This window comes from Gossypium hirsutum, chromosome A07, assembly GCF_007990345.1.
Source record: "Gossypium hirsutum isolate 1008001.06 chromosome A07, Gossypium_hirsutum_v2.1, whole genome shotgun sequence".
NCBI lineage: Eukaryota > Viridiplantae > Streptophyta > Magnoliopsida > Malvales > Malvaceae > Gossypium > Gossypium hirsutum.
The window spans coordinates 20,074,391-20,101,098 of record NC_053430.1 but is presented as its reverse complement, the minus strand read 5'-3'; the positions used below and the strand labels follow the sequence as shown (position 1 = coordinate 20,101,098).

Below are 26,708 nucleotides of genomic sequence, written 5' to 3'. Positions count from 1 at the left end.
TATATAATTATGTTTAAATGTTCTGTCTACATAATGCCCATAACCCTTTCGCGACGGATACAGGTTAGGGTGTACAATTTCGGTGGCTAATATTCTTTCGAATTCGATTCTAGCGTCTAAGCCGGGTTGGGAGCTTGCATCATTTTTATTTTTTAAAATTATATTTTTATATTTTATATTTTTTAATTTTTTTAAAAATGTTTTTTGAATTATTTATATATTATATTTTTTACATATTTAAGCAATTAAAAAACATATATAATATACAACTAATTCAAAAAAGAAAATATATTGAAAATTGAAGTTTTTTTCATTTTTAAAAGTAAAAATATATTTTTTTAATTTTTATAAAAAAAATTCAATTTTTATATAATATTTTGTTTTTTTAGAATTTTTTTATTTTTAACATTTTTTTAATTATGTATATATTATATATGATTTTTTACATTTTTAAACAAACATATTATATATAATATTAAAAAACAAAAAAGAAGTGTGCCGTGGCGCATTCAAATAGCGCCACGTGGATGGTCAACGCAAGTCAATGATCTATTGACACCGATCAACAACAGTCAACACCAGTCAATGTCTGACTAATGATGGGTCAATGCTTTTTTATTTTAAATAAGCCTAAGTGCCACATGGCATATTGTGATTTGTTGAAAGGTGCCATGTGGCACGTTTTTATTGGTGCCACATGGGTTCTTAAAAAATCAATATAAAAAATGGGTTGAACTGGATAATGAAATGATTGTTTAAAAATCAATCTTTGACAAAAATAAGGTTAAGTACTAAAATGAGAAAATAGACATGATTCGGGGTCAAATTGAGCACTAAGCCTTTTGCTTATAATATTAACAGCTTTATTGTATCTTAAAATCATATTAACAACTTCAACAAAATATTCTATATGCCTCAAAGCTATAATATTTTACTAATACTATTTTGGGTAAACTTCACCCAATTATAAGTTTTTTTTTGTCATCCAACTATGAAAAGTTATAAAATGGTTACTCAACTATTAATAAATTTCTTTTTTGGTCATCTAATTATGAAAAGTTACAAAATGTAAATATTGAGGGTTAGATTTTTTTTAGAATCAAGACTAAATTGATACAATGTATAAATATTGAGAGTTAAAATTGCTATTATGCCAATTTAAAAGCTGGAGCCAATTGGTGAAAAAAAAAGACAATTGAATAATGGATGACAGGAAAAAAAACTAATAGTTAGGTGGTCATTTCATAATATTTCATGGTTGAATAAAAAAAAACTTACTAATAGGTGGATGACTATTAGTGTAGTTTATCCACCCTACTATTTTTTTGTTTTTCTTGTTTCTGTTTTCTTATTTATTTTTTCTGACATATAAAACATGGGTTGAGTGATAATTACTTGAGTAGGTAGAATCTTCATCGACAATGACGAACTATGTATGCAGCCTAGGGACTTGTAAGCTAAAACAGACATGATGGTTGCACCATGGTAATCAGTAACAAGAAAGATGGCAGAAGAAAGAGAGATGAGTGGCCCACCCATGAATTTTTTATATATGTTTTTAATAATTTAACCAAAACTCAATAGTTTTGACCATCAATTCGATTATGAATCCTTAGTTTTACTTGTGTGATATGCTTGGAAAGATTCTTCCCAGTACATAATCTGAGATCTAAAGAATGAATACCGTTATTTATACATTGATCATAAGAATAACACCAACAAGATGGCCTATATATATGTATCTGTACGTATAGACTATAGTTACATATTTCATGGGCAGCTTCTACCATGAATCCCGACAACTGCATTTGCCATCTCTGAAATGGGTGAAAGGTGCAATTGTCCTTAACAACCAATTCTCGATCTACAAAAGTTGACATAAACTTGCATGCATGATGACAAGTACCACACATCCTAACGCTTTTAATCACCCTTACCGGCGTTCTGTGGGGTAACGATAAGAGCCCGAATGCGATGGCCTTCATCTCAGTATGACCAAGACCTGCACCATCATATTCTTCCTCTTCTGCATCATGCAGCAAATGGTTTCTATCTTCTACATATCCCAACTCCTCCATCTCTCTTTCTATCTCAGCCAACTTATAGAACACATCTTCACTTGGTTTTTGGTCGGAGACAAATTCAAATATTTTGTTTTGCACTTCTATGCAACTGGAATTTGGTCCTAATGTTTTCGTCTTCGATGCATCTTTCCACTTGCCTAACATCACCAGGACCTTGCCAAGCATTAGATTTGCAAAGCAGTCATTTGGATCTATTTCCAAAGCTTCTCCAAGGCAAATTTTGCCATGTCCATGTTACCTATAACACGGGCCGATGAAAGAAGAGTGTTCCAAATCTTAGTATCGTTTTTATCTACAACAACCTCATCGATGAAGTTCTCAAGTTCTTCAAGCATTCCAGCTCGAGTAAAAGCTTCAATGACGCAGGAATAATGCTCTTCCGATGGCTTAACTCCGTAAACCACTTCCATGGACATTAATAGGCTATGTGCCTTATCTACTCGACCCATTTGGCTGCATGCTTTCAAGATTGATTTTAATGTACTTGAGTCTACTAATTTATTCCTCCTCCGCATTTCGTTAAACAATGTCAGAGCTTCAGATGGATGTCCATGTTCCACTTTTGCGGAGATGATAGATGTCCAACACAGAGAACTCTTCTCAGGCATCGATTCAAACACCAAATCAGCCTCTGCAATTTGTCCACATCCGGAATACATCTGAATGAGACCATTTCCACTTGTAGGATGCGAAAGAAGACCCCTTTTGGTCATGTAAGCCTGAGCTTGCATCCCCATATTCAAAAGCACTGGGCTGCTACAGGATCTGAAAATATCACAAACAGAGATCGGTTCAAGGTACCCAAAGCACGATTGAATCCTCCTGAGAAGTTTGTGAATCATTTCATAGTCATTTGCCTTGAGGCTGGCCTGTATCAATAAATTCCATGAGATCTCAGCATCTGAAACCAAGGAACATATCTTGAGCGCTTGTCGGTGATCTGATATTGCGAGTAAAGATTAATGAGCATGTTAACTATGGAAACGTTTGATTCATAACAAGTTTTGAGTATCTTGCAATGCAATTCTCTTCCCTTTCTAAGATCACCTAAAGCCACACAAGCCAGAATAACAGATGTTAAGGTGAATTCATTTGCTTCAATACCATTAAGCTGCATTTTATTGAAACATGTTAGTGCTTCCACAAACCACCCATTCCAAGAAAGTCCAGAGATCAGAGCTGACCAAGTTACGGTGCCTGGGTTTTCTACTCTTTCGAAAACCCTTAAGCAGCATCTGGCACCCCACACTTGGAATACATGTCAATCAAAGCGCTTATAACATATGGATCAGAATCTACAGCTAATTTGCTGGCCAAGGAGTGGAATACTTTCCCTGCATCAAGATTTGATAACAGAGAGCACCATTTTAGCATGCTTGCAATAATAATACACTCATTGGCTTCTCCTCTTTCTAAGCCAGCATACACCTTCAAAGGAACTTTTTCCCATTGTTCCCAGCTCTCATGTTCAATGCACTCAATATACATATCCAGAAGAGAGCACATTACATAGCTATTTGATACAAAACCTGTTCTAACTATATATCCATGAACCTGCCTACCATAGCCCATGTCATGTAAACTAGAAATTGCCTTGAGAATACTTGTTATGGTGAAATCATCACAATAACAAATATCATGCATTAAAACTCTAAAACTCCTAAGAGCTTCAAAGTAATAAAAATTATGTACATAACCCATAATTAATGTGTTCCAAGAAACTAAATCTTTCTCGTACAGCTGATCAAAAACGTTTCTTAATCCCCTCAAATCCTTACATTTTGCATAAAAATCCATTAAGCTATTGTCCAAAACAAACAAGACCCTTTCTCAAACCCTTTCTTAACCATTAAACCATGTACTTGAATTCCCAAGTTTAACTCCTCCAAGTTGGAACATGCCTTGATAACCATTGAAAACACAAAAGCATCCAACTTAATTCCCTTAGAGACCATATCAAGGAAAACACTCAAACCCTCTTTTTCAAATCCATTTTTCACGTAAGCACTTAACATTGAACTCCAAGCAACCAAACCAGGCTTCTCAATCCCGTCAAAATCAAAACAGCATCTTCCAATTGGCCACAACTTGAATACATATTCACCAAAGAATTCTCTAAAAACCCATCAAGAAAAGCCTCTCCTTTCTTCAAAACTTGGCCATGAACTCCTTTCCCAAACCCCAATTCTCTCATTTCTCCACAACTTCTCAACACAACCGCATAAACATAGGAGTCAGGACGTAGGCGTGTTTTATGATTATCACCAGACGACAGCATCTCTTTGAACAATGCCAACGCTTCCGCACTAGGACCATGTTTGGCATAACCTGACATGAGGATGGTCCAAGATATCAGAGTTCTTTCAGGCATTGAGTCAAATAGATCGCGCGCCTCTTGCATGAAACCAGCATTGATATAGAGCTGAAGGTGGAGATTGAAGTAAAAAAGAGGTGGTTTTGGATTAGCATGGGGTTTAAGGAAATGGGTTAGTTTTAGGTGTTGTGAATTGTGAGGGGTGATGTGATTGAGTTGAGGGAAATGGGTTAGTTTGGGAGTATGGCTTTGAAGAAGAAGAAAAGGAGGGGAAGAAGGGATAATGGAAGAGCATGTGAGGAGGAAGTGCATGGAGATTATGTTGTGGCAATTTCTTTGCAAGGTTCCTTTGCTTTTTCTGCGAGGAATAACAGTTCAGAGTTGACAAGGAAGAAGTGGAAGGGGAAATTATGGATGGTGGTGGGTGTTTCATTCCATGGATGGATAAGAGATCAACTGATTTATGTTCCACCACTCCTAGCCAAGATGACCATGGGCAGCTAGAGAATATTAAATAAATTAATTGCATTATCATCTCATAAGTCTTTTACACACAAGTATCTCCCAATCATATTTGTCGTCGCTAAATATTATTTATTTTTCAATTAAATCCTCCCTCTACCCTTATTGTTTATGAATTTCACTTTCCATCCTAAATATTTCAGTTTTTTCTCCATACTCTTCCCCAACGTCTTATGCAGGTGAGCTTCACTAAAAATATTTAAAATAGTTAATTAAATTAAATTATTTGTTGGATAAATAAGTTGATTTTTCAAATTTAAGCGAACTCCAGTATCTAAAAAATAAATTAAACAAGACGATGTGATTTTAGATTAAGATATAATTTTAGTTTTAAGTTTTTTTTTTAATATTTTCCAAGCCTTTCTACTCCTCTTATTTAAAATTTAGTCTTTCTATCTTTACTTCAAAGAATTTAATCTCTTTATTTTGTAAATTTTTTAGTCCCTCCACTTTTATTTCAAGGAATTTAATCTCTCTATCTTTCGAATTTAAAAATACAAGTCTAATTATTAATATTTTTTAAATTACTTCTATTAAATTCAAGTTAATTTCAACATCATTTGTATTGTTACATGACTACTAAATGAGTATATTTTATTTTAAAATATCACACCAAATAATATTAACAAAAAAATTTAAAGAAGTAAAAAACTTGAATAAAATATTAAAATCTGAAAATTAAATAACTAAATTCATATAAATAAAAATAAAGAGATTAAATTACCAATACACAGAGTCCAAGGACTTGAAACACATTTTAACTTTTTTGCTTTATGAGGGATAAGATATGGACACACATATAGGTATGACACTATACAAATATGTCAATTTAAAAAGTATTTAAATATGCCATAAATCACTTTATTCTTTATAAATTTAAAATTATCTCTACATTTTAAATTTCAAAATTCAAATTTAACTGTTAAAATTATTAAAATTATTTTTTTAAATCCAAGTTTACTACCAAGTAAAATTTTTTATTTCAAATATCACACCAATAAATTTAATAAAAAAATTAACATTATTAACAACCTAAAATATACTTTTTGGATTGAATGTATGAATTGGCTTACAAATGTATGGATTAGATTATAAGAATCTAAAAACATATATTTTTTGGACAAATCCAATCTATAGGAATAGTCAATTCTTAATTTAACCCATCCAGCCCAACAACATCAACACCTTAGTTCCCACAGAGGAATACAAAAATATAATTTCAAATGAACATACTCATATCAAACTATAGCTGAAGATGTGATTTGGAGGACGGAATTTGTAAAATGGGAAAAAAAAAACAAAAACAAAAAAAAAAAGCTCAACACCCCCCATCATATTTTCAAAGTACTTTGGCATTGATCTTCAAGGAGGGTGGAACAGAACAAGGATTTCACAACTAATAAATTCCATCCTCGTATTACCTACAGCCTACAGCACGCTAAACCGAGACCCATGTCTTTTAAGATGGACCCTCGTTATGCATCTTCTTGTTATAAGCACCTAAGGCCACCACTGTTACCAAAAGAATCCACTTTTCCTGGTTGGTGTTTTGCTTGGTTCATCCTCTTTTCTCTTCTCCATCCCCAGTTTTAAGGATTCCAGCCTTTTCCTGCACATACTTAACGTAGGATTAAACAAACATGTCTTGTTTACCAGATTACTCAAATTTTGGTATAAAAGAATGATCAAGAAGATTCATTTATGGGATTCTACTAATGAACATACAATGTACGGAGAAGATAAAAGGATTTTTTGTAAATCACAAGCATTACTTGGTATCTGTAAGTCGTCCATGCAGACTCCATCTTTGACGAAATCCTTCAATGCCTTCAATTCCACTTGCCAGAATCAAGCGCCTATAGAATAGTCATGAATACATGATATCATTCAGTTTCAATTGTGATTAAATAATTCTATACGACTGTAAACAGAAAAACAAAATGCTATGGTTGGTAAAGGGAACAAATATAAAGGATGATAATTAACTAGGGGCAAATCCTTTGTAAAACAAACTCATTTTCCTTCCAGTACCGTGTCTAACACTTGAGTCCCACACATATCAGTACACAGAAAAAACTTAGAACAAATTCAATATATCCATGTCAGACATCCGTATCCACCACTTACATCCGAGGCCAAGTAAATAGGACAAAATGGTTCCTCAACAAGAACATGTTACCTTCCTACTTTATCCATACTTTTATTCATCCAAGATGCTGCAATAGCAAAGAGCAACTATGAAAGTAAGATACTTCAAAGAGTTATAAGTTGGATCTTTAATTTTCATAGAGCTGGTACTAAGACATCAGAAATGCTATTGCAACTATGAAAGTAAGATACTTCAAAGAGTTATAAGTTGGATCTTTAATTTTCATAGAGCTGGTACTAAGACATCAGAAACGCTGATATTTGCAACTTCCTATAGAAGATTTATCAATATTGATAAAGCAATTTAGCTTTGCAATTGAATGCTAAAGAATCTTGACTCGGTACTACCAAGTAACAAATGCAAAAAGCACAATATTTTAGGACTACCAAGATTCACGGATTCTTGCAAAAGACATTAATAAAATCTTAATCAATTACCTCTCCAATGATGTGACTTCTGATTCAAGCTGACTAGCTCTTTCCTTTGCTTGATCAAAAGGCATTGACAACCCCAACTTTCTCTCGCTATCTTGAAGCCGTTGCCTTAGTTCCTTGTCCTGAAACCCAGATTTTCAAACAAACTCAAGAAAGCCTTTTTTTTTTTGGAAGAAACTCAAGAAAGCTAATTCGATGTACTTATTCATGCAACAGGAATAACCATTAGAAACCTTACCCTCTTTTCAGCACATTGTCTATATAATGCCAGCTCATCTTGACAGAAAGGCTCGATATCATTAATCTGCAAACCTACAGCATACAGCAATCATAAAGAATGTATGGCTGTACACGAAATGCATAAGAAAGTATTTGGTCTATCATTTGGCAAAATTAAGCAAATAATCAATCAAGTCACCAAAAAGAATGAAGATTTAATATCAGTCAATCAATGCTATACATACTCCGCCTTTTACATAAAGATTGTTAAGTTAAAAACACAACTTACACAAAAATAAATTCCGTAAGATCCCATCACAAAACTCGACACCTTCAAGCACATGAGATGCGATTTCTTGTGGGATGACAGGAGATGGTGGCCCCATCATTAGGTCATCACCAACCAATATAGTTTCCTCCATAGTTGGTTGTGAATCAACTGAAACAATACAGCAGGTAACAAAGAAAATCAGTCAATGAGTATTGGTCATTCATAATTTTAAACAATAACTAGAATTGATAGAAAGCAAAATTCATATATCTTTGCAGAGACATGAACACAATATTTATGTTAAACATTTAACAATTGCTAGGTACTAATTTCAATTTCAAAACAATAACCATGTTCAGCCATAGTCCAGAATATAACAAAAATGAAAAATCTTTCACATTTAAAGTAAAATCACAAGCAAAAGCTATCGCCTTAAAACTTTGAAACCAAAAACCAAAAATCCTTTACTTAAAACTGCAATAACAGACATCTAAACTAAAAAAAGAAAAACCTTCACATACCATCCATGGCTGCTTTCTAGTTAGCTTTCCACCTAGTAAGATGAACTTGGTATTCAATTATAGCTCAGCGTCAGTTAAAACCTGTGAAATAAAAAGAAGAGAATAGAATCAACAAAGTTTCTTAATCATTATTGGAATATTTGTAACAACAATGCCTACGGCCAGATCGAAGCAAAGAGAGATTCAAATGGGGTATTATTGTACTGTTGAAACGTGCAAAGTTTCTTAATCATTATTGTACCTTACCAGTTACTAAATAGAAGCAATTAGTAAGAAGACATCAAAACAAAAACAAATTAAAGCAAATACAGAAATCAAATTCGATCATTACATCAACTCTGAATATCTCATAAACCTAACATTACAACTAAAGCAAAGCCACTCACTAGTTAAAAAGAGATGCCTATATAAACGAAAATGCACTAACTTATTAACAAGCATTTGAACTTAAAAGCACTAACGAGACGCTAAAATATCTCATAAACCTAAGAATAACATTACAAGTAAAGCAAAGCCACATCCTAAGCATATTATCAGCAAATACATCTGACCCATTAGTTAAAACAGGTAATTCAATGCACAAAACCCACAGATAAAATCAACAAAAAAATTTGACTTCAAATACAGCATTTAACGCTATCAGTTATGGAAGGCAAAACACCCATTTCGAATTAAGCAAAGAAAAAAAAGTACCTAAACAATATAACAACCGAGAAAAATGAAGCCAAGAAACGAGTTAAAAAAAAACAAAGCACGCTGTAAAGATACCTCGAAATTGACAGAGAATGGAATGGAAGAACAAAGTTAGGGTTTCGAAAATTGGGAGGATTATTTTGCTTAATTGGGGAAGACCACCGGTTGGAGAAAACCTAAAAACCTTAAAATTCATTGATTACCGGCTGGTAATAAAAATGAAAGATTCCTTTGGATGATGGCATTTAGGCCCATTTAGGGCCCCTTGTCTGCATTATCGCTTTTGGGCGAAATAAGAGTAATAATAAAATATGGTAAACTATAAAAATAATTATTTTTGTTTGCTTTAGATTATATTTTAGTCATTTATGATTGAAATGTTATGTTTTAGTCATTTACGTTATTATTTTATTACAAAGTGGTCACTCTACCGTTAAACTCTGTTACTTCCTTAACAACGATCCTATATGACAATTTAAATAAATTTTGAATGCCAATTTAGATATCTTACGTGGCAGTTCAAATTAAATTTATTTAATTAAAAATTTATTTTCATCCCAGCATCTGACCATTCAAGTTGATATTTAAAACTTATTTAAACTGCCACATAGGACTACCATTAGGAAGGTAACGAAATTTAATGGTAGAGTAATCAATTAATAATAAAATAATAATGTAAATACCTAAAACATGATATTTCAAAATAACTAAAATCTAATATAATACAAACAAAGTGACTATTTTTATACTTTATTGATAAAATACGTTTGAAATTAGATTGCTTTGTTCTGGTCCACCAAAAAAGTAGTAAACAAAAACCTTAAAAGATTTCCACACTCATCAAATAATCAACCACCGTTGTTCATCCACAGCACCTCCGTCAAAATGAAGGTGATAGCCGCTTTCTTGCTTGCCGTTTTGGGAGGGAACACAAACCCTTCTGCCGATGATTTGAAGGCTATTCTCGGATCAGGTTTTTTTTTTCCCTCAACTCTTTTTTTGTCTTACATCTACTGTATTCTTTTAACTCTATCTTTGATTCGGTGGTGCTTCACTTATCTTTTAGGGTTTAATTTAGCTATGATTTGTTTGTTCCTCCATTTTTAGGCATATGGTCTATTTGAACCCAATTTATGGGAATCTACTACGTATCTCTTTTTTAGTGAAAAATTTTCGAACATTTGTCAGTAAATATCATTATTTTAACTTCCAAGTAGTAAATATTTACAAATAGCAGAAAGGAAGTTGTAAAAACCAAGCCTTAGCTCACATGATTCATATAGTCATCTTTAGGAGTATATAAGATTGGATTTCAGCATCTGTGTTCCTTCCTATATTCTCAAATTGCGGACCCAATAAATTAGTAGCGCTCTAACCCTAACACCAAAGCTGAATGTTGGGAAGTGGAATCAAATTCTTGGAGGATTCTTTGGCATTCGTACAGGAACAATTTTTTTTTACCCTTTTTTCGTTTAATATGTCGTAGTTGGAGCTGAGGCTGATGATGATAAGATAGAGATGCTTTTATCCGAAGTCAAAGGAAAAGATATAACCGAGCTAATTGCAAGTGGAAGGGAGAAGCTGGCTTCAGTTCCGTCTGGTGGTGGTGGTGGTGTTGCTGTTGCAGCTCCTACAACCGGTGGTGGTGCTGGTGATGCACCTGCTGCCGAGACCAAGAAAGAGGAGAAAGTTGAGGAGAAGGAAGAGTCCGATGATGTAATCATTTCAATCTCAGAAATTGAGTTGTACCCATTCCCTTTATTGTTGTGGCTTTTACTGATATAATCTCCTTTTTGGATGCAGGATATGGGTTTCAGCCTCTTCGACTAAGCAAGTATTGCAAATATCAAAGACTTCTTATATGCAGTTAGTAGTGGTTATGTAGTTGGACATGGTTTTAGATATTCTTGGAATATAGTAAAAAATAGTGACGCACTTGTTATAATCGTGGATTTCTGGATTGCTGCTGCTCATGGTTGAGTTTGCTGAATGATGCAGAATACCTTATATTTCTAGCTATACTTTAGTGACGGAATAAATCTGTGGTTTTGTTTCTCTTTTCCCTTCATGCATTTTCTTTTTAGGCTTGAGATACATGCCATGGATAACCGTGAAACCCAATTTTGTTCTGTTACATATGTACTTGGGAATTGCTGAAATCTGGTTGATTTAATGCTGTGCCTACAAAGTACAAAGGCATTGAGTCATTAAGGTATGGGAGGAATGATATAATAAGATAAGCAAAGAAGTTGCTAAAAGAGTAAATAGTGGATCATGCTATTGACGGAGGGGATAAAATTAAACTGGGGTAATAATTTCTCAATTTTGTACCATGCCCTAATTGATTAAGCCCTTCGCATTAACGATACAAATGTATTCATTTAGGTGTAAAGTAAAAAACATTCATTAATGATTAAATAAGTTCAAATTGATATGAAAAAACTTTTCCACTTGCTAACAAAATAATGACAATGGCAAGAAGAGTATGTTAAAAATATCACATGCATAATCATGGCCAGGGTTTTAAATATAAAACCAGTTTTCTCCATGTAATTCAAAGAAAAACCCTTACCAGGCTGGAAATATACAATCTATATTTGGTAGTTGGTACCACTCGATAATGAAATATCAAAATTCTACATCGGGCAAAAGTCATATAATTCAGGAAGATTAACATAAAACAAAAGTTCAACGACTGCTCAGCCTATGACCGCTTGATGAGGGAAAAAGTATTCTGATTCCAATCATGTTCTAGTCTGATATTCCTGGCAATGTGAAAGTGCTCCAACACAATAATCTTTGACCTGCTGGCTAAACAAATTAGAACCAATATGGAAGCTGAACATTGGTAAAATGAACGTTCTAACATGGACTAAACAAGCCAACCAGCTTCTCATGGCCAATTGTTAATGCAGGTCAAACAATATCCAAGATATAATTCACCATGGCAAGCAACTCTTAAGACTTCGGCACAGTCACATTTAAGATTTTAACATCTTGATATGGCTTGTCAGCTTTGTCTGTCTTCACTTTCTCAATACCCTGCCAACAGTGCAGGAGAATAATAAGACAGTATACATACCAGGACATCACATATGCTAAGTTCCAAAAATAATTCAAACAACAAAGAAGGAATTCAATTACAGGGACTATTAATTCAAAACCTTCAATATTTATATATTTTTCATCGTTTGAGAAGCAAAGCAAAAAACATACTGAATCCTCTCGTAAGAATATGCATGTGTGTGTAGGGAATAAAAAAAGCAAGCAGCAGCCATATGATAGTGACTGTAGAGATGTACATACCTGCACCACATCCATTCCCTTAACAACTCTACCAAATACCGTATGCTTATTGTCCAACCATGGAGTAGCCACTGTGGTTATAAAGAACTGTGAGCCATTCGTATTGGGGCCAGCATTAGCCATCGACACTGTGAAAGGCCTGTCATGTCGTAAACTGCAAGGGTAGAAATGTTCCATCCAGCAATCAGTTGAGCTTTAAAGCAGTTATAAATCCAATAAATAAAAACCATGAGACTGATAACCTAAGAACATTAATACTAGTATACCAAGGAAGTAAAACATATTTGCATCGTTGTATATCAAATAAATTCCAGCATAATGCCAAACCAACTGTATTCCCTATAGCATTTATGGAAAGCCTCCACTAAGCAAAGCTAACATGATCATCATTGAAGGCAAGAGCCAACAGGAAGGGGGTACAAACAGGATAGGGGTCAGAATGTAGCAAATATAAAGTCAGTGTGATCCTCCAATTAATGCACCAAATTCACACCTCAAAATTCCAGGTGCTACAAGTTCCAGGTGGCAAAAATGCTAATGCTTAATCTAGAAAAAGCTAAACAGTTACCTTTTATGAAACTCATCCTCAAATTCCCTTCCCCAAATAGACTGCCCACCAGTGCCATCTCCCAATGGATCTCCTGTTTGTATCATGAATCCTTTGATGACACGGTGAAAGATTAGATTATCATAATAGCCATTCCGACAGTGTGTAGTAAAGTTCTCCACAGTTTTTGGACATTCTTCTGGGTAGAGTCTCATGTGAATGTCGCCCATCGTGGTGTGCAGTATCTGGAAGAATAGATAGCCAATCAGAAAATAATCCAAGACATGCACATAAAATGAAGATAAGGAACTAAACTATGTCATAGATGATATACTTAAAAGAACCCTCCGCTGAAAATAAAAAGAACCATTCCCTACATGCCTATAACCTTTTTAACTTCTAGAACAATATAATTCTTTGTCTGTGGAGACAAAAGGTTTCAAATAGATATTTTGTTCTAATAACTGCTCTGATCAGTCTAATAACCATTAAACTTCTTGACAAAATTTGATTTGATTATTTCCATGCAACAAAAAGGACAAAGAGAAAGAGAGGGAGGTCATAAAGGAATTCCTTTAGTACCCTGTCCTAATTCATGTCTTATAGAAGTTTCAAACTAATTATTCTCAAGTAAAATTTAAAAATGTTATGCCATATGCCATTTCCTTTATACTCTCAAAGCTTCGAACAAAGGTGTCATCATTGTTATGCATTTTTCCTTATTAAACTCTCTTATGGTCAATATTGAGAACAGAACCAAGGAGGGCACAACAACTCGAAGTTTTTCCTTTTCCATGCACATTACAGAAAGAAAACTCACCACATTGTCAGGAAGAGAAGTTGTAACTGCTTTTCCAATATCAGATACAGCCAGAAGCTCATCAGCAGGTGGCTTTTCATTGAAGACATCCCTTCCTTTTGTGGCATCTTCAGGTTCTTCTGGCTCTCGTCGACTATATAAATCATTAAAACCATCAGAGTAATTATATGTAACCCAAAGGAGAAACAGAATATTAACTATAAATTGTAGATAGACAACTCAAAGTTATGGTGAAATTTATTTTTAAAGGAACAACCTATGAAAGCACATAAGCCAGACATGTGAAATGTTGTCAATATAGATGGCAATGCACTATGACACCTGACTTTTTATCCAAATAAATTTATATTTTGCTGTGAGCTTATGACATCAATAACTGATCATCCATCAGACCTCAATAGATGAGTTCTCAATGGTGATTCATCCATGGAGTGTTGCAAGTCACCCTTTTTGGCATGAAGCATTACATGAGAATTCTAAATTCAAACATGCTGTTGCTAGCCAGTAGATGTCGTGCTGCAGATTCTTATACCTGAATAGATAGATCCTATGCTTCTTGAAAGCACAACACAAGAGAGTTGGATCTGTTAATGGGTCTTTACTTTCATTGACATTTGCTGCAGCAGCAGGAATTTTTCTCACTTTCTTGCTGCTTCGATCACCTTGATATAATGCAATTCTCAAGAATCTGTCATTACTCTCAACCTTTCCAAGTATTCGAGCAACTTTATTGGTGTGTAAATTAACAATCTATCAAAATGAAATATGAACAAGTATTAGAGAATTTAGAGAGCATAAAAATTTGTACTTATTGTTTGTTCTAAAAAATAGTTCAGCTTGTTATTTGCTGTAGAATCTATTAAGGAAACAGTTTCTTACTTTTATCCCCAGAAGTGTAGCATATATGAGGAAATTAGAGCTTTCATCAAAAACTGCATTCGGTTGAGGTGCAGTTTCAGTTTTCTCAATTTCCTTCTCAACAGCCATTCTTCTGCCAAAGTCGATAGCTTCCAGCCGATACATGGGAGCATCACTTCTCTGAAGATCTTGAGCTACCTACTCAAAGGGTACTGACAATTGTTAGCAATTCCAAAAAGGATTTATGTAAAAATCCACTGCTCACTAACTTTTACCTCAAGTGATTCATCATAAACTCGCCTTAATTTACCAGTTCTGAACCAAAACACACGTATCCTGCGATCAGGCGATGTAATAGAAAATTGCTTACCATCCGGGCTGACCTGAATAGCAATAAAATGAAGTAGAAAAAAAGAATGAAAATTTTAATAATTTACAAGAAGCATTCAAAAGAATCGTAGCAAAGAAATCCAGAGAAAAACCAACTCCAATGGAAGAGTTTTGTACCTCAATTGCAGAAACAGTTGTCTTGCATTTTGCAATTTCAAAGAGATTAGTATCACTTTTCAATCTAAAATTCACCCTGCATGCAGCATATATACAAATTTTGAAATAGCAGACAATGTGCATCAACAAGTGAAATGCTCAACATGTCAACACCATAATCAGACTACAGCATTCGCCTAACAATAGAAAGAAAGTTTCAACAGTAATCTGTAATCCAAACAAGAAAATATTCATCTTTAAATGGAGCTAAAACTGTAAATCTTCCATGAAACTAGAGTACATTGCTAATGATTGTATACGTGAACATTGGCACATACTCGCTTTCTGGAAACTGAAGTGTGGCAGGGCTCCAGTACTCAATAATTCCTTTCTCATCACCAGATATTACAATGTCAAATGCAGAATTGTACCTCATTACTTTCACGGGCCCCAGGTGTATCTGGAAAATATTAGTCCAAGCGGGAAAATGAAAACAGAAATCAGTTAACTTATAAACAAAAGTAAAAGGAGAAAAGTTCAAAAATTGATAATCGTGAAAACTTTCAACAAAGTATAGATACCTCTCTAGAAATGATGGGTTCGTTTGAACCAGCTCGTGCATCATATATATGGACCAATGATGAATTTCTATCACTAATGGCAAGCTTAGCTTTGACATCGCCTTGCTTGTAGACCCATTCAACAGCACCAGGAACATAAGGTAGGCGAATCATAACCATCATGTCATAGTTGACCACATCATAAACCTTTACAGAGCGGTCACTAGAAATTGTACAGCAAAGTAAACCATCTGCACTAACCTGCATAGCTGAACAAGTCATGGTTGATGAATGCACCAACAACAAACTCATAGAAGACTAAATGAAAGATGATAAAATACCTTAAAAAAAAAAAAACCTAAAGGGCGAGCAGATTCAAAAGAAAATTCTGAATGTTAAAACAAATCATAAACAACGAAATGCAGAAACACCCATATAGTTCAAACATTCACTTCCGAGAAATGTATCTATCAAATCAAAATCACATATAGGAACTATGGAGAGAGAGAAAAAGAGAAGTGAGTAAAACTAAACAATGCTGATAACAGTCTTTAACTATACCTTTGTATTTTATAGAAACATCAGTTTTCAATAGCATAATATTTAAAAATCTTATGAAGTTGTCGATGATATACAGCTCTTAAATAAATGAAGGATTAAAACATCAAAATGATATACGAGTCATTATAGTCCTCTACATCTTTTTTTTTCTTTTCAGAAAGGTTAGTCCTCTACATCTTTAAACAGCAATCATGGGGAAAATACAAAAATCAGAACATCAACAGAAACAAAAATTCACTGGATGAAAGAAGATAACAAATAGCCTGTGCAAGATCTAGGTGGACTAGCAATCTAAAGCAATCATGGGTTCATTGTCAATGAAATAAAAATCCGCTATTAAAAAGCAGTGACAAATGTAATTAGACAGGAGATCAGAAATTAACTAAGTAATTCAGAATAGCTGGTGTTAATTATCACAATAACACCAACTTTCACTTAAACCTTCCATAGCAGTCAATAAAATAAAAAAAGAGGCCTATCAGCAATAAGCAATTTTAATGTGCATGTAAAATAACTACAATAAGCTACAGCCTACGCGCATAATATTATTAATTGAAGCATAGAGCAATTGAGAAGAAAAAAAAAAAGATTTAAACTTTAAACACAATATGCATATGGGAAATAAGAGGGAAAGCTCACCGCTAGACCTTCAATGGGATCCAGGTGGGATCTAAAATGCTTTGCAAACTCAATCCCAACCGCTTTCTTCTTCCAAAATTTCAAATGCCCTAGTAAAAATAAATAAATAAGTAAAATGAAGACAAGCAATCTATAAGCCAGTATCAAAATCCCATTCACTGTTAAAGCCTCAAATATTACTGATAAAATTTAAACCAAAAACCCGAATGAGGAAAGAAGCATATATACACTTAAAGCAGACTTTAGATAATGACACTTTTTTTTATCAATACAATATTGGGACTTTTAGATATTGTTTTATAAATATTGACATCATAAAGCTTACCATCAACACTTCCAGTGATGAAAAAATCTGCGGACGATACAGCAACATGAGTAACTACATCTCGATGCATATAGCTTTTCTCATACCTAGAAATCACATACACAAAAAAGAGGCATACATCATGAGCTCTTAGAGCTCTTTATTCACAACTTCAGTACAAAGAAATTAAGGTTTATTTTTTCGTTTCCTTTGCTCCTTGCTTCTTTTTTCACTTAAAAAAACAAAATGAAAAAAGGCTGAAGCTTGAATTCAAAACCCTAAACTCCAAAGCAAAGAAGACAATTTCATTAAACCCTAAGGAAACCATGAGAAAGCGACAAAATTCCAATAAATAAATAATTACTGAAATGAGAAGAAGAAGAAGAAGAAGAAGAAGAAGAAGAAGAAAGTTACATGTTAGCTGAAGGAAGGGAATCGAGATATGCTTGTTCAAATTGGAGCGGGCGCTTGGGTCGAGCTCGAGGGGCTGGTCCTGGTCCTATAACCGGCTCCTCCTCTTCCTCTGCGATAGTATTTAACTTTTCGTTTCCGTTTTGAGGTTCTTCCATTTGCGCTGTTTTTCTCTTTACCTTTTTTTCTTTTTCCTGTTCTGAGATGTATGCAAAAAGAGGGAGAAAGGGGAAGATGATGAAGAAGAAAGGAAATAAAGAAGAAAAAGAGAGAATATAGGTCTGTATGGGTCTCTATTTCAAAATCTTAGCCCAGTGGATTCAGCATTAAGCCCATATTTATAGGCGATGGCCCATTTATGGTTTTAAAATGCTTTTTTATGGGTAAAAAATATAAAATATCATTAAACTAATGTTAAAATTACTTTTCAATCACTTAATTTTAAAAAAATTATTATAATAGTCACCAACATTATTAGTTTGTTATAATTTGGTCATTAGTCAATTAACTTTCATTATCACTAATCAAATGATGATGTGCTACGTTAACTTAATGAACTAGTAACTAATTTGGCATTTAAACTATAGCTAAAATATCCATTCAATACATTTAGATTTTTTAAAATAAATGATAATTCTGAAAAATCTGTGAAACATTCTAAAATTATCAAAAATATATATGAAATTGATAATTTATTTTCTAAAATTATAAGATAATTTTTTTAATTATCATTATGCAAATAATTTAAATTTTCTAAGAGTCATAAATATCAAAAAAAAATTTAATCAGATTTAATCCTAGCTCAATTCATACAATTAAAAAATTTATGTGATTATTGTAATATAAAATTATAAACTTAACTAAAACTATATATATATATATATATTATAAAAGAAGGTAAAGAAGCAAAAATAGATATTTTGAGTTTCACAATACTTCATTTTTTAATTATATTTAAAGTGAATCCTATTTTTACATTAGGTTTTAAATATGATCTTTTTACTATTAATAATCATATACATTATAACAAGTTACATACCCTACCTTTGCGCCATGTGGCACTCTCTCCATTTTTCATTTATTTTTTATTTTTAATATTCATTATTTTTTTAATAAAATTATATTACAGCTATTTCATCAAATTTTTAAATGAAAAATCTTATCAAAATAAAAACAATATCTATTTATTATGAGTAACAGAAATTAATGTAATATTATGGATTTTTTTATTAATTATATCATCAATTAAGGTAAATAATAATATTACAGATAAATTATTTTTATAATAATAATATTGATGATATATTAATTCATAATAAATGATATTATAAATAAATTATTTTTTATAATAGTATTGATGATTTATTACAAAATTAAAATATTTTAATTGATGATGGATTATAAAAATATATTAAAATAATATATTTATAATTTCTTATTATAGTATATTATTTATGATAGTATATTAATTAATGGATGGATTTGTGGCTAAAATACTTAAAAATACCGATTTTTTTTGGAAAATTATCAAATTAGGTAGATTTTTTTAAAATTTATCGAATTAGGTCGAAAAACGAAGACGTGTCCAGCTCAATAGATTGGCAGGAAAATGCTTTGTTCTCTCTCCATGGGCTAGAGTTATTTTATTGTTTTTGTTATTTTAATTACTTTAGGGTTAGGGTTTAGATTTTTGTTAAGGTTTTAGGGTTAGGGTTTTGTAAGGTTAAGGTTTTTAGGGTTTATGAAATAATGGATTAAGGTTTTTTTACATTTTATATATTTTATATATTTTTTAGAAACTTTTTATAACTTTTTGAGTTACAAAATTAATATTATTTTTAAAATTTTAAAATTATTTAGAGCCCATATAATTTTTAAAAAATGATAGGTACCAAAAGGGTATTAACAATAGTCGTATATTCGAATTGTAAAATTTAATTCGATTCGAAATCAAAAATTGAACTACTCAATTCGATTAACTCTTAATTCATATTTTTTTCGATTTTTCGAATGGAATCGAGTTTTGATCACCCGTAGTTTACGGCACATTGAGGTCGATAAAAAATTTTCAAAATATATTATCCCAGGATATCTGATGTGTGAGTGGGAAGTTTGTAGGAGTTGAATTTGGTAGTAGAAAAACAATCCACGTAAGGCGTGTTTTCAATGCAATGTCAGAAGAATACACTGAAAGCCTGCCCAACTGCACGAATTTTTGTACCATGTCAGTTGAAAATGCATCCAGCTGGATGCACTTTAAGTGCAATTTTCTGACATTGCACTGAAAACGTGTCTAGCTAGGCGTGTTTTCAGTGAAGTTTCTGGCATGTCACTGAAAATTCACCCTATGTGAAGCGTTTTCCCTCTACCAATTTCAACGCGTGCAAACTTCCCACTCACCCGTGAGATATCATGAAAATATTTTCTGAATCAATTGTCACTCACTCTTGTTGTATAAAAGGATGGTTTTAAGCATTGACTGCCATAAAGAAATTTCGAGCAAACTAAATTGCGCAAAGAATCACAAGAGGAAGAAGTTTGCAAGGCGTTTTGTAAGGAATAATTTGGAGCAAAAACGTAATTGCATCAAGTAAGGTTCAATTTTTGTTGTTCATATATAATTATTGTTGGGAAATGTGTCCATATTGTAGTAAACATGTAATTATTTTCTATGTTTTTAAACTATAAATAAATAAATAAAATTAATTTCACATTTCATATTATGTCTTTTTTTATTTTTTGTCTTTTATATTTTGCATGTATAGCGAAATTGTGCCAAGATAGCTCATTGATTGTCTAAAGTTTAAACTGTAGATAAGTGACATTGTAAAGAATGATTACATTGCAAAAAAGACAACTTACTTCAGTAGATAATCTAAATGAGTCTGAAATCCCGTAAAAGAATCAAAGTGAGTATTTGATTCAAATACTTAGAAGGATTATTTTGTTGTCTACAATTCCAATTGGAGAGATGGCTAGTCTTAGCTATTTGAGCAATTGACTCCACGGGTAGAGAAATAGATGTATTCATTGGACGAATGATATATTGGACTAGACCCAAGATTAATTAATTCTGAAACCATTTGTGAATTAGTTCACTTATGACGTTAATGGTATGATTTACCTAAATCCTAAGTTAGCCATTGATCATGTGTATGTAACTCACATGCTTTAAAGGAAGTCTTATGCTCTAAAGATGATCGAGCCCATAACCGATATGTTGGGTACATGACTTGTATATGGCATGGGTTTACTAGAAAAAATGAAATTCACAGCTCGATTAAAGAGTTAATGATATACTCTCATTGGCATTATGTGGATTGATAAATATTAAATGTGGTGATAGGTTGCTTGTTCTCAAACAAGCAATTTATCACAGTTATTTGTTGACAATGATTATATTAATTATTAGGAAGACACAATGGTGACAATGAGATAAAACAGGATTGTATTGAGTGAACGTATTTAACTCAAATGAATCAAGGATATCATATGAGGGTTGTCGAAACCATTTTTTTATTTTAGGAAAAAACGGGGATCGACTTTTAAAACAAAGTGTAGAGCCGCCACCAATCCTTTTGTTTAAGTATGGTTGGATCACCTGATAAAATATTTTATTCCATTTAAATCAATTTTGACCTACGTAAATTTGAGAAAACGGGTTCGGGAGCCAGTTACGTATGACGTAGGATTAGCACCCTCACTACGCCCAAAATTGGTACCAAATTGATTAAGTACTATCCTTATGTCTAAGATTTAAAAATATTTTGAAATATGGTCCCTTTTAAAACATTTGAATGGCTCAATTTGGTCGTCAAAATTCTCTTATTTCAAAGGAATACAGCATCACATCTAGCACGATAGGACACAATCCTTTATACCTTCGAAGACACGATTAATTTTTGACTTCCAAAAGCTCATACGTTGAAAATCACAAAAGGATGCCCAATTATTTAGTCCGGCAAAAAATCGAAACCCAGCACAGTAGGACACGATTCTTCGAATTTCCAAACATTGAACATTGCCTTGTTTTAGAGTTTAGAAAACACGAGTGAAATTCTAAAGGAATTTTTGATTATTTTGAACAAACGGAAAATCGAAACCCAGCACGATAGGGCACGATTCCCCAAATTTCCAAACATCAAACATTGCCCTCCGTTTTGAAGTATTTTTAAATGAATAATTGTAAAACCAGTTCAAAATGCGTTAATTTGACTTGAAATAAAATGGAAATTTTAAAAAGTTGGTAATTACAAAGCAATATTTGTACAAAAAGAGAAATAATAAACATGGGATAATATGTACACATAAAGTACAATACTTGGTGAATGAAGATAATATAATCTTATTTAAACAACTAACAAAACAAACAATTACATGTAACTAATCCAAAAAATGTAACCAAATTTTTAAACATGATTGGAGAACAATTGATATAATAAAAAAGAATAAATAACATGCAGCAATAATATATGAAATAACATAAAAACCAAAAATGACATATAATATGCAAAACAATATGAAAACTAGGAACCAATATATTACAAAACAATTTAAAAACCATATGAAAAATATACAAAGGAATAACACGTGCTAGAATTCGAAATAATTTATATATATAAAACTAATAAAATATAAATGATTATTATAATATATATTATATAAAAAGAAATTTAAAATAATAATATATAGAATAATTTGAAATAAAACAAATTGATTTAACTAATGATATATATGAAACTGAAAACCAAATATAAATAATGTATATACAAATATGCTAATTTGTGAAAGTGTTTAATATAAATAAATATACATAAATAAACAAATTATATACATAAATAAATTTAATAGAAATATATATATACACACATAAAGATTTAAAGGAAAATATTTACATAAAATAATATGAAATTAATAATGTGTACTTTGAACAAAAATAATTTAATATGTATGCATATTAGCATTAAATTGAATATCAAGTAGATCTTTAAAACATAGAAAAATATAAAAGTGGATTTTAAATGGACAAATTATAAAATAAGACAATCTTTTTTTCAAATATATATATATAAAGAAAAGTATAAAACAATAAGCTAGAACAATACAAAATCAGTAAAATAATTCAAGGTAGAGATGAATAATAAATAAATTTTTAAAGAAAATAAAAGAATTACAGAAGAAAGGGAAAAAATAAAATAAAAAATCCATTAAAATAAAAATAAAATCAAAGAAACAATTTACAGGTAAATAAAACTATTAAAACAATATGAAGGACCAAAATACAACACGCGCAAACCTAGGACCAAAACACAACACGTGCAAACTTAAGAGGGCTAAAAGTGCAAATGAACCAAATTCTAAAATGAAACGTTTAGAAACAGACTAATTTGAAACAGTATTGAAATTAAGGGGAGAAATTGAAAACAAAACAGAATGTATTAAAACATAATGGAAATGTGGCAGGACCGCATGCGCAATTATCCCCTTCCTATGAGACAAGCGGATCTTAAGAGAAACCGGGTCGGGTCATCGGGTAGCATCATGAAATGATGCCGTTTCAACGCCAATCCGCATGGCTTAAAACAACACCATTTTTAAACACATATAAAAGCTAAAATCTATCCTAAACATCAATTAGCGGATTATTTCCTCAAAAGAAAGCCCTAAATCATTTCTTTAAAACTCTTAACCTCTCATGCAAACCTCAACGGCGCCGAAATTAGCTTTCATCTCCGCCATGGCTTCAACCGGCCCTAGGGATCCGTATGCCTTTGGATCGGAGGAGCAAACACCGATTGGATCGACGCCAAATGACTGGTAAGCAAACTCTCTTCCTCATTTTTATATTTGCGTAACAGATTCACCAATAAGAAAGAAATAGAAACGGAAAAATAAAGGCCAAAATTGATGAATGAATCACCTTTTTCCTTCTGAATATTTTTTTAAAAGTATCTATGCGTTTTGATTTCATATTTCTCTCAAAAAGAAGATCCCATTTACATTCGATTTCATTCAGTTTTATAGCCGAAAAAATAAAATAAATAAATAAATACAAATTTCATTGCTGTCATTTGCTGTTATTTGCTGTCCATTGCTTGTGGCTGTTTTCTGTTGTAGGTGTGTATGACGTGGAGAAGCTGTTCGTGGGCGTGGACAAAGGGGACGTTCGTTGGGGCTGGTTCCATGCGAGGCTACAGCACAAACTGGTCCTAGGGTTTCAGCTCCTGGAGCCGAAGTTTGGGCCATCTAGGTTGTTTTAGGAATGGGCTGGGATTTGGGTTATTTAGTAATTGGGCTGGGTTTATTTGGGTTGTTTTATGTAATTGGGTCATGGACTGTTTTGGACTAATGGACTTTTATTGTTTTCGGGGTTTTTACCTTTTTCTGTTTTATTTTGGTTTTGGTTCTGATATAAGCCCGGGAGAAATGGGCCTATTACAAGGGTAACACATACATGACGAATGCTAGGAAATGTGCCAATATTGTAGTAAACATGTAACTATTTCTATTTATTTGAATGATGATAAATAAATAAAGTTAATTTCACATGTCACTATTACGTCTTTATTATTTTTTGTCTTTTATATTTTTCATGCATAGCAAAATTGTGATAAGCAAATATTAGCTCATTGATTGTCTAAAGTTCAAACTGAAGATAAGTGGCATTGTAAAGAATGTTTACATTGTGAGAAAGACAACTTACTTCAATAGATAATCTAAATGCGTCCGTAATCCCATAAAAGAATCAAAGTAAGCATTTGATTCAAATACGAAGAAAGATTATTATGTCATCTACAATCCCAGTTGGGGATATGGTAAGTCTAGGCTATCCGAGCAGTTGACTCCACGAGTAAAGACATAGATGTACTCATTTGTAGAATGATACAAAGGACTAGACCCAAAATGAATTAATTCTGAATCCGTTTGTGAATTAATTCACTTGTGACGTTCATGGTGTGATTTACCTAAATCCTGAGTTAGTCACTGACCATACGTATGCAACTCATGTGCTTTGATGTAAGTAGAGGCTTATATTCTAAAGATGATCGAGTTTATTGCCAGTATGTTGGGTACATGACTTGTGTATGGCATGTCTTTACTAGCAACAGTGAAATTCATAACTCAATTAAAGAGTTAATGATATCCTCTCATTGGCATTATGTGGATTGATAAATATGGAACATGGCCATGAGTTGCCCTTTCTCGAGCAAGCAATTTATCACAATCATTTGTTGACAGTGATCATATTAAACATTAAGAAGATACAATGGTATGAGATAAAATAAGATTGTATTGAGTGAACAGATTTAACTCAAAGGAATCAATATTATCATATGAGGGTAACACACATATGACGAGGTCATTTGATAAAGCAGTTGGATGAATTGCTTTTGTAAAGAGTATACAATAAGAAGTTCTGAATCATGATACTTCTCATGGACTGACTCCATGATTAAGTAATTACGAATTATCAGAACGATGCTTCTGGTCATAATTGCAATCACTAGAGCCTAATTGTATATGTTTGATTGGTCTCATTGCTAGCTCAACAAAAGCTTAATTGGACTATATTTGAATTAGAAGAAAATTTTACGACTTTGGAAATAATTTAATTGAGTCGATTTATTTAATGTGAAATTAAATTAGGTGGTCGTAAAAATTGGTCAACTAGAGAATTTGATTAAAGAATTTTCTTGAAAAATTAATTTGGAAAATCTAAGTAATTTTTGGAAAAATTATTTTTGATCAAGTAAAATTAAATTAATCAAATTAATTAAAAATAATATAATATTTTGGAAGTTCATTTTCAAGTCAGACAATTAGCTCAATGGGTAGTTAAATTTGAAAATTGGACTTGAAATCGTAAATTGGCCTTGATAGCCCAAAATCAAGACTGAGACCAAGACCCAAAAACTGGTTGAATTGGGCCCGATATGTAAAACTGGGTCGATGGTCCAACCCGTGGCTTGACTCGGACCGGTCGGATCATCATTGACCCGGACTGAACCAGTAGCAGCTGAACCGACTTGGGGTGGCGTAAGGGTGTCACACCTGCATCATTAGACATGGCGGTGTCACTGTCAGTGGCCGCGACAACGGCGTCCCGGTGACTGACGGCAGTTGGTCGTTGGTGGTTGAGCAGTGGAAGAGTTACACTCCTACTGGGACTCTACTAGAGAATCCGATTTCAAATTAATTATTAAAAAATAATATTATTTTAATAGTTTAATATTAAATTTAATTTAATATTCATCTACATTCTATTATTTTAATAAGATTTAATATTTAATTAATATAATATTTATCTTGATAAATATTATATTAATTAAATATTAAATCTATTAACTTTAATCATAGTTGAACTCTCTAAACTCTCCCTATATAAAGAGAGCCTTAGGTTATTATTTATATACACTTAAATTCAAGGGAAAGTTGTAGAGAGAAAATTCTCGGCAGAGATTATTCTAGAAAATTTCTAGAGATATTTTTTTGATTTACAACTTGACCCAAAAGTTTGGAGAAAATTTTTTTCTGATTCGAAGCAAGCCCACACTCAGTAGACGTGAGCTTGAGGATAGCAGAAAAGACCACTTGGTTGAAGCGCTTACCTAGATAAGTTAGGTACAATTTTGATTAAGTTTTTATTACTTTAGATATCATAACCAAGATTTTGTTTTGGAAAAATTCTTTAAATTCTTGTTTTTCCCTAAATTTATTTTTCACTGCATTTTTCAAACTCATTTTGCCAATAACGAGGTCATTGGACAAAACAGTTGGATGAATTACTTTCGTAAAGAGTATACAATAAGGAGTTTTCAATCATGGTACTTCTTGTGGACTGCCTCTATGATTAAGTAAATTGTCAATTACCGAAATGATGCTTCTGGACATAATTGCAATTACTCAAGTCTAATTGTATATGTCTGATTGGTCTCTCCGCTAGCTTAACCAAAACTTGATTTGGACTGCATTTGAATCAGAAGAAAATTCTACGACTTTAGAAATAAT

The 26,708-nt window shown here is 32.5% G+C and overlaps 5 protein-coding genes across 8 annotated transcripts; 1 reads left to right on the top strand and 4 right to left on the bottom strand.

The window, feature by feature from the left end:
* Positions 1-1,770: 1,770 nt before the first annotated feature.
* LOC121203670 (pentatricopeptide repeat-containing protein At1g25360-like) lies at positions 1,771-3,201 on the bottom strand. The gene is made up of 4 exons (XM_041074102.1): positions 3,132-3,201; positions 2,323-3,024; positions 1,907-2,221; positions 1,771-1,817 (listed from the first exon to the last, which is right to left on the bottom strand). Exons 1-4 carry the CDS (start codon positions 3,199-3,201, stop codon positions 1,771-1,773), a joined length of 1,134 nt encoding a protein of 377 aa, XP_040930036.1.
* A 107-nt stretch (positions 3,202-3,308) lies between these two features.
* On the bottom strand, positions 3,309-4,455 carry LOC121203668 (pentatricopeptide repeat-containing protein At5g16860-like). Its single transcript, XM_041074101.1, has 3 exons — positions 4,120-4,455; positions 3,904-4,027; positions 3,309-3,751 (listed from the first exon to the last, which is right to left on the bottom strand). The coding sequence occupies exons 1-3, from the start codon at positions 4,453-4,455 to the stop codon at positions 3,309-3,311; spliced, it is 903 nt and encodes a 300-aa protein (XP_040930035.1).
* Positions 4,456-6,052: 1,597 nt separating this feature from the next.
* On the bottom strand, positions 6,053-9,471 carry LOC107953281 (uncharacterized). 3 transcript variants are annotated; one of them, XM_041117720.1, is made up of 7 exons: positions 9,283-9,471; positions 8,515-8,595; positions 8,012-8,161; positions 7,742-7,815; positions 7,507-7,625; positions 6,693-6,776; positions 6,053-6,529 (listed from the first exon to the last, which is right to left on the bottom strand). In XM_041117720.1, exons 2-7 carry the CDS (start codon positions 8,519-8,521, stop codon positions 6,436-6,438), a joined length of 528 nt encoding a protein of 175 aa, XP_040973654.1. In that variant the 5' UTR covers positions 8,522-8,595; positions 9,283-9,471; the 3' UTR covers positions 6,053-6,435. The 3 variants fall into 3 exon arrangements, with proteins under 3 accessions (XP_040973654.1, XP_040973653.1, XP_040973655.1); XM_041117719.1 differs by having other exon boundaries at positions 6,053-6,538; positions 9,283-9,438; XM_041117721.1 differs by lacking the exons at positions 8,515-8,595; positions 9,283-9,471 and having other exon boundaries at positions 6,053-6,538; positions 7,742-7,807; positions 8,012-8,149.
* A 375-nt stretch (positions 9,472-9,846) lies between these two features.
* LOC107953284 (60S acidic ribosomal protein P2-1) lies at positions 9,847-11,262 on the top strand. Its single transcript, XM_016888532.2, has 3 exons — positions 9,847-10,180; positions 10,694-10,923; positions 11,011-11,262. Exons 1-3 carry the CDS (start codon positions 10,093-10,095, stop codon positions 11,035-11,037), a joined length of 345 nt encoding a protein of 114 aa, XP_016744021.1. The 5' UTR covers positions 9,847-10,092; the 3' UTR covers positions 11,038-11,262.
* A 431-nt stretch (positions 11,263-11,693) lies between these two features.
* LOC107953282 (peptidyl-prolyl cis-trans isomerase CYP71) lies at positions 11,694-18,012 on the bottom strand. 2 transcript variants are annotated; one of them, XM_041117718.1, is made up of 13 exons: positions 17,703-18,012; positions 17,310-17,395; positions 16,985-17,073; positions 15,806-16,045; positions 15,563-15,684; positions 15,246-15,321; positions 15,014-15,121; positions 14,760-14,936; positions 14,413-14,630; positions 13,881-14,013; positions 13,082-13,305; positions 12,514-12,667; positions 11,694-12,249 (listed from the first exon to the last, which is right to left on the bottom strand). In XM_041117718.1, the coding sequence occupies exons 1-13, from the start codon at positions 17,855-17,857 to the stop codon at positions 12,166-12,168; spliced, it is 1,866 nt and encodes a 621-aa protein (XP_040973652.1). In that variant the 5' UTR covers positions 17,858-18,012; the 3' UTR covers positions 11,694-12,165. The 2 variants fall into 2 exon arrangements, with proteins under 2 accessions (XP_040973652.1, XP_016744020.2); XM_016888531.2 differs by lacking the exon at positions 17,703-18,012 and having other exon boundaries at positions 15,806-16,053; positions 17,310-17,368.
* Between the last annotated feature and the right edge of the window lie 8,696 nt (positions 18,013-26,708).

Coding starts and splice junctions, on each gene's coding strand:
- LOC107953284 (XM_016888532.2), top strand. CDS start 10,093: ATGAAGGTGATAGCCGCTTTCTTGCTTGCCGTTTTGGGAGGGAACACA. Junction 10,181..10,693: donor GAAGGCTATTCTCGGATCAG/GTTTTTTTTTTC, acceptor AATATGTCGTAG/TTGGAGCTGAGGCTGATGAT. Junction 10,924..11,010: donor AGAAGGAAGAGTCCGATGAT/GTAATCATTTCA, acceptor TTTTGGATGCAG/GATATGGGTTTCAGCCTCTT.
- LOC107953282 (XM_041117718.1), bottom strand. CDS start 17,857: ATGGAAGAACCTCAAAACGGAAACGAAAAGTTAAATACTATCGCAGAG. Junction 15,322..15,562: donor CTTCAGTTTCCAGAAAGCGA/GTATGTGCCAAT, acceptor TGCTGCATGCAG/GGTGAATTTTAGATTGAAAA. Junction 13,306..13,880: donor CTTCTCTTCCTGACAATGTG/GTGAGTTTTCTT, acceptor CTATTCTTCCAG/ATACTGCACACCACGATGGG.
- LOC121203670 (XM_041074102.1), bottom strand. CDS start 3,201: ATGCAGCTTAATGGTATTGAAGCAAATGAATTCACCTTAACATCTGTT. Junction 2,222..2,322: donor TTCATCGGCCCGTGTTATAG/GTAACATGGACA, acceptor TGGTGATGTTAG/GCAAGTGGAAAGATGCATCG. Junction 1,818..1,906: donor TAAAAGCGTTAGGATGTGTG/GTACTTGTCATC, acceptor CACCCATTTCAG/AGATGGCAAATGCAGTTGTC.
- LOC107953281 (XM_041117719.1), bottom strand. Junction 7,816..8,011: donor CTTACGGAATTTATTTTTGT/GTAAGTTGTGTT, acceptor TGTATGCTGTAG/GTTTGCAGATTAATGATATC. Junction 6,539..6,692: donor GGACGACTTACAGATACCAA/GTAATGCTTGTG, acceptor TCCTACGTTAAG/TATGTGCAGGAAAAGGCTGG.
- LOC121203668 (XM_041074101.1), bottom strand. CDS start 4,455: ATGCCTGAAAGAACTCTGATATCTTGGACCATCCTCATGTCAGGTTAT. Junction 4,028..4,119: donor TGACGGGATTGAGAAGCCTG/GTTTGGTTGCTT, acceptor ATGGTCTCTAAG/GGAATTAAGTTGGATGCTTT. Junction 3,752..3,903: donor AGGGTTTGAGAAAGGGTCTT/GTTTGTTTTGGA, acceptor ATTACTTTGAAG/CTCTTAGGAGTTTTAGAGTT.